We start from the raw sequence: 9927 nt of genomic DNA, 5'->3' as shown, positions 1-9927 counted from the left end.
AAGGTGGCGCTATAGCTCCAAGGCTCCAGTTGGTGATTCCTCCCTTGCCCACAGACCCTGGTCCCTTTTTCTGAGAACACTCTGATCAGCACACCTGTTCCCACTGCCCCATCAGGAGCATGCACGGGCACCCAGCCACATAGTGGGAGCTGCTGTGAGTTTAGCACTTAGGGCTGCGGGGTGCCTGTGGACCCGGTGGGGCAATGTGGTTGGGAGATCCTTGAGTGGGATACTTCCAGAGGTATATGGGCTGACTTCCTGCTGAAGTCTTGAAGCAGTCCGCAGCAACTGCGTTCTTTTAATGCCCTTTGATATTTTATCTGCTTCCTTCCCTTCCCTTCCCTTCCCCTCACAGTCATGGCGGTCCCACTGCAGTACCCTGGCTGCTGCTGGAGACAAATGGGATTTCTCCCGCCATGACCCACAACAGGCACTCACTGCTTTGCACCTCCTCTGAAGGAGAGGTCTGCCACCGCCAGACGGCTTGTGCAGCTAGGTGCTGGGTATGTAACTGTGGACAAAAGAGAAGGTTTCCTTTTAAGGTCTCTGAAGTTTACTAAAACTTTGCTTTGCTTGAAGACTAGAGTCACAGATTTTCATTAATGAACAAAGAACAGTTAAAAAGAAAAATGCCAGAGCTTGAAAATTATCATTTACCCACAGTGATTCTTAAAAATTCTGTAATTCTGAAAGATCTGATACTGAATATGAAAAGAGAACTGACTCTAACAACTACAGGAATAAAGGACAGTACATTGATACAGACCTGAATGTTTTATTTTAAGAAATGCCTTTACTTTGACCAAGTTAACAAAGGAATTTTCAATATGATAAGATCTCTTCACTTCAAGGGAATAAATACGGTCATGCTTAAAGGAGGAGGAAAAGGGACATTTAAACTTGGAGGAAAATGTGGAGGGGACAAAATGCAGGCTTAGTCTGCTTTTATACAGTAGTGATTTTGTTATTTACATAAGCAAGATATTTAATTTAAAATCTAGTAAAAAGTAGTAGAAATTTTTGCCAATTTTTGTTCTGAATGTTTCCATGTTAAAAAATAAGTTCCTCTTAAAGCTCTTAAATTAATAATCACTATTAATCATTTATTATAAGACTTAAGTGTTGCATTTACTCTAGCTTACTGTAATATACAACTAGTACAAAAGGGATTTATATATATATGTATCATAGCAGGAAATAAAGGTAATATAATAATCACTGTTAATGATTTTTAAAGAAATACATTTCTATCACACTTTAGAGGAATCCTTCATAGTCCAAAGAAATGTAATTCAACTCAAATTTTCAACGAGAGTAATTAAAAGAAAATGTGTACTACAAATTAAAATGTACTTTAAACAAGTTCCAAATATAATTGTTAAATATAAAGATGTTAGGTCTTGGTACGTAAGAAAATATTTACAACTGATAAAAAGCATATTGTAGAATATACATGTTCTATGTATAAAAATAAGTAAAATACTTTATACTCCAGATCAAAGGATCTTTTCTAAACCAGGTTTCATCCATGCAACTCTATTACAATACCATCCCACTAGCATTACTGGAACACATACATGCATGGAAGAAATCTAACAACAGTCTTGACTTAAAGCTCATAGTTCCTTTTTAGGGCCTGTACATCTTCTAAAGTAAAATGCTTGTTAGGTGTGCCTGAGAGGTCATCAAAGAGCTGTTCAATTTGCTCCTTTTGGCCCTTGCTAATTAGTGTCAACATCATCTTGAACCTCTCTGCTTTACTCAGATATAAAAGATGCTGATACACCAATGAGGGATCTTTACCAATAAGATTATTTTTCAGAGACTGAATAAGGAGGAGGAATGTATCCCCTTCAAGTTTGTTACTCAACAACACTGGCAAATCTTTCGGTTCAGTGAGGGTTAAAAGGTGTGCACAGGCTTCTTTATCGTTCCGCATACTGATAGCATTTATAACCTGACCAAACTCATAGGCGTTGTTAGGCTTGGTGATGGGTAGTTTTTCATAGAATTCTGGTGGCCCACTGGTTGTGTCCCCGTTCTCAGAGACAGGGCAGTCAGTGGAGAGCTCCTCCGAGGTCCTTCCAGGCTCCTCTTCCTGGCCTTCGCTCACCTTCATGAAGGAAAAAAATGAAACCGTGACATAACAGCCACTGCACACATCCCAAGATACAATTATTAAAATGGGAAGGAGTGGAAAACACTAGTAAGCTATATTTTAGTCAAATTCTAAGTGAAAAGTGTGTAATTTATAATAGTAAAATCTACTCATTTTAGGAAAACGTTTTAAATATCCATTCATGAAAGTATTTTGAATTTTTTTTATAGTTTTCCATGAAAGAAGACCCATAACAACTTTATCTTTTTCATGATAAATTTTACGCTTAATTATTTTCTTACATTTAACAGAGACATGAACATGAGACTTTTTTCTTTCCTCCTTAGAGGGACAAGATTTCTGGTTTCTCTCACTTTTTGGCTTTTACTCTATAATGGAAATATAAGGTGATAAATGGGATGATATCAGCATTCGTGAATACACAAGAATTCAGGAACTGGCTTTTTTTGGGTGGAGCGTGCGCGTGCGCACACCCATGGCAGGGAGGAGAGAGCAGCAGAGGGAGAGAGAATCCTAAGCCAGACTCCACGATGGCTCAGAGGCTGACGCAGGGCTTGATCTCACAATCCTGAGATCATGACCTGAGCCAAAATCAAGAGGCAGACACTTAACCCACTGAGTCACCCAGGTGCCCCATGAGCTGACATTCTTCAACAAAGGCAAAGCAAAAATCTAGAGCACAAGAAACTGAGTCTGATGAGGCCAGTCCTGTTTCTGAGTGCTAACAAGGCCTAAATCAATCTAAAAATCCCTATTGTGTATGGCAAGGCCACTGAAATTTTCAGGATTTCAGTCCTATCAGGATTCTCCAGGTCTACCCTGAAGCAAAGTTCAATGGCGACAGGTCCCCAGAGCAATCCGGGTGGAAAACCACACAAACTGTAGGCCAGAGTAGGGGGGAAGGCAGAGAAAGGAGGAACTGCAGTAATGCAGAATCCCAATACCCTCCGTGGACCCAAGCTGGGAAATACAATGGCTAATTATGGCAACGGAAAATTCTGTCTCTGTAACTGGTTAAAATTTCTTCATTGGAGATTAGAATAAAAACAAAACTGAGGACATTTTTTGCTGAACTCCTAGGAATCTGAGTTTAGAATCCAATATAAAATCCCCCGAAGAGTACTTTCAAAGATTATCAAATACCTCTTGAATCTCAATTTTCCTTCTCTCCTTTTCTTTGCTGAATGATGTTGTATTGTCCTTAATGTTAAGGAATCTGGTTACTTCTTCCAGTTCCATCTTTGCCTCAATAATACTTGAATCTAGTAGAAGAACTTTATTGAGATCATTTAAACTTTTCTGATAATCCTGAAAAGAGGAAGGCAGAGAAAACCATTTTCATTATGAAGCACAGATGAGCTCAAGTGGGAGTGAGAATGATTAAGCTGAGTAGCACAGAACGTGTGCAGGGGTTCCCTTTAGTAGCCGGAGGATGACGTCAGGCCCACACAGTAGTCTTGAACTAAAATATTAACACCCGTAACACAGAACATCCTCCAGAGAAGAGCGAGCACAGAATCTGGAGCTGGAAGACTCAAGTTCAATTTGGGGTCACCACAGCCTTCACAGTCCTTGGTATACAAGAGGCATGTGTTGCTGCTGAGTGCAGTGAGTGGAAGAATGAAGACCCTCAGGTTAGCAACTACTAATTATGAAACGGGAACAAAATCCTACTTCATCTTTTGAGTTTCTGTTTTCTCATCTTTAAGGATAACAAAAGCTTATCTACTCTGGTTTTCACAAGGCTTGTACCAAGGATAAATGAATTAATAAGGAAAACTTTAAACCTATGTAAAGGCTGCCCAGATGTCACTTGTCACATAATACTCTGCACTTGTGTCAAACCCTTCAAAGTCGTATGCCATTCCAGCGGCTGGCAGCAACATTTGTTCTTCCAGAGAGTCAGACAACACATTGGGAAGGCTGACGGAAAAGAAAAGGAGATCTGAGCTTAACAAAACATAGCAAAGAATCTGGTATAGAGAGAGATACCACAAAATCACAGTCTGATGTGACAAGCCATTTAAGAATTAGAGACTAGAACAATGTTTTGATTAAACCAAAATTAATTCTGTAAGGAGGCAAAGAATTCAGTGATGTGTAGCCTCCCTAAGTATTTACGACCCACTGATCAAGAACACGCACTGGAGGCCGAGGCAGCGAGTGCTTATGGGGCGTTCCTGGGGCGCTGGCCATCAGGCCGCATCCCTCCCCCCCTCCACCCAGCAGGACACAAGAGCAAAAGTGACCTGTTTAAACAGATAAATGTAGATCTGCTCTCGTTCAGTAAAAAAGGTAAATTATTTACAAACCGTAGTCCATCACATTCTATTAGTCACAAACCACATACCTCTGTGCCACAACAGTGCAGCTGGAACCGACTACAGAAAAACAATGACACTGTATGTCCAGCCCAAGTGTTCATCCCAGGAACCAAACTGGAAGGCAAGGAGGAGGGGCAACGGGGCAAGCTACGGTCGTAGTAACTCTGCACTCTTCCCATTCTCTGCATTTAGTATTAGTTTACCCCCAATAGCCCTATACATGCTAACTGCTATCCCCATTTTTAAAAAAGATTTTATTTATTTATTTGACAGACAGCGAAATCACAAGTAGGCAGAGAGGCAGGCAGAGAGGGAGAGAGAGAGAGGGGGAAGCAGTCTCCCTGCTGAGCAGAGAGCCCGGTGCGGGGTTCGATCCCCGAACCCTGGGATCATGACCTGAGCCGAAGGCAGAGGCTTAACCCACTGAGCCACCCAGGCGCCCCTGCTATCCCCATTTTTAAAGATAAGGAAACTGAGGCACAGAGAATCCTTGGGACGATCACGGCAGCAATGCCCACCAAGCGAATGAGAACACAGCTGTGGAATCCCAGTGAGAAGCCTGGAAACAGATTTGTACACTATGGCCTTGGAAATGGAAGAAGTCCCACATCACAGGGGACTTCAACTTACATTTTTGTTTTGTATTTAAAAAAAATCTGTGCCAAAAGAGCGATCTGTCCGGAAGAGACTTAAGAAAACATGAAATGACACTTTGCTAAGAGTTGCAACAGGGGCAAGTAAATGTAAAGAGAGAACGAGAGAGAAGAGTGCGGAGTCCCTCTGCCAGATCCCAAGAACGGTCAGGCAGCTACGGCCCCGTGGAAGCTTCTGTCTTAGGAAGAGAAACAGTTTTTTAAAACGTAAACGAATAAAGTATGGACTAGCACTAATGCAATTAAGAAAGCCAAGGTTTTCCATGGATCCTAATGATGGGGAAGGAGTCTCCTTTTGCTACACTTGTCAGGGAACACAAGCGCTGGAGAGACACAGCGTGCGGCAGAGGGAAGAGCAGAGCCTACACAGAGCAAGTGTGACTCCAGCAAAAAGAAGGAAAAGTTGAAGTCACTAATTACCTCATTAGGCCTTAAAGAAAAAAAGTATAATCCCACATGTTTATGTAAATATATACTTTTTTTTTAAGATTTTATTTATTTATTTGACAGACAGAGATCACAAGTAGCCGGAGAGGCGGGCAGAGAGAGGAGGGGAAGCAGGCTCCCTGCTGAACAGAGAGCCCGACGCGGGGCTCGATCCCAGGACCCTGGGATCACGACCTTGGCTGAAGGCAGAGGCCCAACCCACTGAGCCACCCAGGTGCCCCTGTAAATATATACTATTAATAGGTGTGCTTCAACTGTAGTAACAATTCCATTACCGTCTGCTAGTCTGGGCCTTACAGCACAGCCCAGTTAATGGGTGCAAATTCCCTACGGGCTCTTCACCACTGCGAGCCACAGCCAGCACAGGAGCGGCACTCGAGCAAGAAAGTCTGAGACAAATACCACCGGACTTGACTCACACGTGAAGCTTACGAAACAAAACAAATGAACATGGGGAGAAAGAAGGGGCGAACCAAGAAACAGACTCTTCTACAGAGAACTGCTCCATCCGGGAGGGGAGGTGGGGCGGGGGAGGGGCGCCTGTTGGGATGAGTGCTGAGTCCCCGAATTCTCTACCGGAAACGACTAGTGCACTGTATGATAACTGGAATTGATACAAAAATTTGGAAGAAAAAAAAAGATTTTAAGTGAAAGCCCTATGATTTTCAAAGTTGCACACAGTTAAAGTCATCTAGAGAACAAAAGACCTAAGAAAGCGGGTGCTGGGCTGGGAACTAGCGGCAGGACACTGGGAGCCTCCTCCCGACAGCCACATGAAGCGGATCCGGCTGTGAGTCCTGACGCATTTTATAGGCAGCTGTCGCCTTTGAGGATCCTGAAATTGTATTTGCTTGGCACATAACTCCAATGACAGGATATATAAATGAAGCTACAAAAACTTAAACCAGAAAAACCAACTGCCAGCCTCAGAACCTAGTGGGATAGGATTACTCCAATTTGGGATTATCTTTCTGCATAATACAATTTCTAGAATTCATGCCAAATAGGTACTTTCATTAAGTACGCCTTCTGCCTTTACGTCAGGGCAACATGCTCCAAGAACCAGGCAGCCAGCATGAGGGAAACCTGCTTTCAGTCTGGACACACCCAAGAGTCGCAGATCTACCCTCACCGGCTGGAATCCACACAACTCCGAAAAAGCGGAGGAAATTTTGAAGCAGCCTCTCTTACTTCAGGGTGCCACACACCAGCAAAGAAACCTTTACTTGAGGTTTAGGAAGGAGCGTGTTGCTAACAGAAGGTCGGGGGGGGGGGGGGCGCAGGGGTCAGGTCACAAGGGGAGCCAAGGGCCTGCTGGGTAGACAGTAAAGGCCCCCACGCGCAGGGAACGTGGTGCCGCCAGCCTCGCGCGGACGGAGGCTCCCGTGCTCAGGATCCGATTACGTGTGTTCCCGACCCGATTACGTGAGTTCACTCGGCTCTGGATCTGTGTCCTTTACAACATCCCTGAGAACACGCCGGGGCCCCCCCCCCCCTCCCCCCCCCCCCCCCGCCCGGCGTGTTCCTGCAGCGCGAGGGCAGCTGGAGCACCACCTCAGTGGATCTAGGATCTAGAAAACAGAAAAGTCTGGGCCCTGGATGTGCACAGCTTGGACTCATTGGCTGTATTACGTAGAAAAAGGGCTGTCCTCTCGCAGCAAAACCCAGGTTTTGTAGAAGATATTTTTAGATATTTCCCTGTCAGTGATGAGTGATGGGCATGGAACTGAAAGAATTCTCTCAAACTCGGTAAGGTTAAACTGAACTATCCCTCTCCCTCCTCCTGAACACCCCCATTATTGCACTGCACCCCTCAATCCCCAAGCCAGGAAGCAGGGAGCTACCCACTTTGCTCCTTCCCCGGGACATGTTATTCTCAGGTGTTTACCGTTAAACACCTTTGAATTAGCCCCTCACTTCCTGCTACGGGCTAACCTGTGTCCCCCTGAAAATTCTTCTGCTGGGAGGCTTCACCCACAGCACTTCAGAATGCACCACATTCTGAAGAGACAGATTCTTTGAAGAAGTAATCAAGTAATCAAGTTACCATCAGGTCGTCAGGGTGGACCCTAATCCAGCAGGACCAGTGTCCTTACTAGAAGAGGAAGCTGGCAGACAGACGTGTACAGAGAGACGGCAAAGTGAAGACCCGGGGAGGAGACAGCCATCCACAAGCCAAAGACAGGGGCCAAGAATGCGTCCTTCCCTCACAGCCCTCAGAAAGAGCCATCCCGGCTGACAACTTAATCTTAAAATTAAGAACTCTAAGAACCGTAAGAAAACACATTTCTGTCATTTAAGCCACGATGTGTGGGGTACTTTTTGTTATGGAAGTTCCAGGCAAACTAATACTCTTCTCTCTTCCCCCATCTATTTGTTACCTTCCTTCATGAAGGCAGGTAACCCTGCTGGGCCCCCGGTGATCCAGCTTTGGCGCTGCGGCCCAATCTGACTCTTCATGTCCCCTTGGCCCTCAGGGGTTCCCACCACCTTCAGCATCAAGCCTGTCCACCACAGCGAGACCTCCCGGGCCCTTCATGATCCGACCATCTCGCCCCATCCCCAGTCCCACCTGCACCTGGCCTCTCGCTGTACCAGTTCATGTGCAACTTCGTAAAAAATGTGGGCAGGAATAATCACAGCACCTTGATTCTTAACAGCCCCAGAATGGAAACATCTAGAAGTAATTAACTGGTAAATATGTGTAAAAAAAAAAACTGTGATATATTCAGTAATAAAACTCAGTAATAAAAAGAAACAATTCCAGGTACAGAATATAGATAACTCAAATGCTATGCTGAGTTAAAAAAAAAAAAAAGCCAAAGAATACAGTACATTCTATACAATTATACTGTTACCGCCAAAAAGAAGCAAAACTAATCTACAGTGATAGAAACCAGATGAATGGCTACCTGGGGGTGGGCAGAGAAGGAGGGAAATAAAGGAAAATGGGCACAGGGAACTTTTTGGAAAGATGTGAATGTTATTTACCTTGATTGGAGTGGTGGCTACATGGGGATATATACATTATTCAAAAATCAAAAACTAAATTAAGAAAATTCTACTTATAACTATCAAAAAGAATAAAATATCTCACAATAAATTTAACCAAAAAAGTGAAAGATTTGTACATACTATATATAGTGAAAACTGTAAGACACTGACGAAAGAAACCAAAGATGACAGAAATTAATGGGAAGACAATTCATGCTCATCAGTGGAAAAATTAATACTGTTAAAATGTTTATACTACATGAAGCATCTACAGATTCAATGCAATCCCTATTCAAAATTCCAATGGCCGTTTTCACAGAAATAAAACAAACAATCCTAAAACTTATATGAACTTGGCAACACCCCAAACAGCCAAGCAATCTTGAAAAGGAACAAAGCCGAAGGCATCACAATTCCTGGTTTCAAGATATATTAAAAAACTATAGTAACCTAAATAGTAGAGTACCAGCATAAAAACAAACACAGAGAACAATAAAACAGAATAGAGAGCCCAGAAATAAACCCATGCATATGTGGTCAATTAATTTATGACAAAGGGATCAAGAATTCTCACGGGAAAGGACAGTCTTCAATAAGTGGTGTTGGGAAAACTGGACCACTCTCTTATACTGTACAGAAACAGCAACACAAAATGGGTTAAATCCGAACATAAGACTTAAAACCATAAAAGTCCTAGAAGAAAACATAGGCAATAAATCTCCTTGACACTGGTCTTGGGCTTTGGATTTGACACCAAAAGCACAGGTAACAAAATCAACAAGTCGGACACACCAAACTAAAAAGCTTCTGCACAGTGAAGGAAACCATCAACAAAATGAAAAAACTACCAAGTAGGAGAAAATATTTGCAAATCACATATCTGATAAGTAGTTAATATCCAAAATACACAAACAACTCCTATAACTCAGTATCAAAAAAAGAATCCGGTTAGTAAAAGAGCAGAGGAACCGAACAGATTATTTCTCCAAAGATGACACACAGATGGGCAACACGTACATGAAAAGATGCTCAACATCACTGACCATCAGGGAACTGCAAATCAAAGCCACAATGAGTTATCACCTCACACCTGTCAGAATGGCTAAATTCAACAAAAAAGAAACAACGGGTATTACTGAAGATGTGTAGAAAGGGAAACCCTTGTGCACTGGTGGGAATTTATGTTGGTGTGGTTATTACAGAAAACAGCATGGAGGCTCCTCAAAAAACAAAAAATAGAACTACCATCTGATCCAGCAATCCCAGCTCGGGGTATTTACCTGAAGGAAATGAAAATACTGGGGCGCCTGGGTGGCTCAGTGGGTTAAGCCACTGCCTTCGGCTCAGGTCATGATCTCAGGGTCCTGGGATCGAGTCCCACATCGGGCTC

The 9927-nt window shown here is 43.2% G+C and overlaps 1 protein-coding gene across 1 annotated transcript in view; it reads right to left on the bottom strand.

Annotated features, from left to right (window-relative positions):
• Positions 1-759: 759 nt before the first annotated feature.
• The window catches only part of SPAG1 (sperm associated antigen 1), a 69737-nt gene continuing 60569 nt past the window's right edge, over positions 760-9927 (bottom strand). Inside the window, exons 17-18 of the mRNA XM_059394929.1 lie at positions 3263-3427; positions 760-2113 (exon numbers count right to left, since the gene is read on the bottom strand). Coding sequence (XP_059250912.1) covers positions 1610-2113; positions 3263-3427 — 669 coding nt within the window. The 3' untranslated portion in view covers positions 760-1609. The remainder of the gene's footprint in view (positions 2114-3262; positions 3428-9927) is intronic.

The sequence above is a fragment of the Mustela nigripes genome, chromosome 3 (assembly GCF_022355385.1).
Source record: "Mustela nigripes isolate SB6536 chromosome 3, MUSNIG.SB6536, whole genome shotgun sequence".
Taxonomy (NCBI): Eukaryota; Metazoa; Chordata; class Mammalia; order Carnivora; family Mustelidae; genus Mustela; species Mustela nigripes.
Note: the sequence above shows the minus strand (reverse complement) of the source record. Positions and strands in the feature narration are given on the sequence as shown.